At 44.0% G+C, this 459-nt stretch overlaps 1 protein-coding gene across 1 annotated transcript in view; it reads left to right on the forward strand.

Annotated features, from left to right (window-relative positions):
• ebpl (EBP like) overlaps positions 1 to 459 on the forward strand; it is a 2723-nt gene that overhangs the window by 599 nt on the left and 1665 nt on the right. Inside the window, exon 3 of the mRNA XM_035677963.1 lies at positions 216 to 354. Coding sequence (XP_035533856.1) covers positions 216 to 354 — 139 coding nt within the window. The remainder of the gene's footprint in view (positions 1 to 215; positions 355 to 459) is intronic.

The raw sequence follows: 459 nt of genomic DNA on the forward strand, positions 1-459 counted from the left end.
CATTCAGTACTTCATTCAGTACTTTATTCAGTACTTCTACTCTACAGTATTAAACAGGGACTGATCTGTTGTTAGTGAGTCCCACAACCACAGATGTGACCAGAGACTAGACCACTAGAGGGCACCATACACTGCTTCCACAGTGTGTACTTTTACTGCAATGTCCCTATCTGACCTCTGTCTCTGTCTGTCTGTCTCTACCTGTCTCTGTGTAGGGAAGGAGTACGGTAAAGCCGACAGTCGCTGGTTGATTTCTGATCCGACGATCGTCTCAATAGAAATTATGACTGTCGTCCTCGACTCTGTGCTGGCTCTACTGTTGATCCACGCAGTACTGAAGGACAAGTACTACAGGTAATACTACAACAAGTACTACAGACTGCTGATCCACACAGTACTGAAAGACAAGTACTACAGGAGTGACTGAAGTAGTAAGTAGTATTGTAGTATTGTAGTACT

This window comes from Morone saxatilis, unplaced genomic scaffold (genome assembly GCF_004916995.1).
Source record: "Morone saxatilis isolate NCDOM2014 unplaced genomic scaffold, NCSU_SB_2.0 Contig6, whole genome shotgun sequence".
Taxonomy (NCBI): domain Eukaryota; kingdom Metazoa; phylum Chordata; class Actinopteri; family Moronidae; genus Morone; species Morone saxatilis.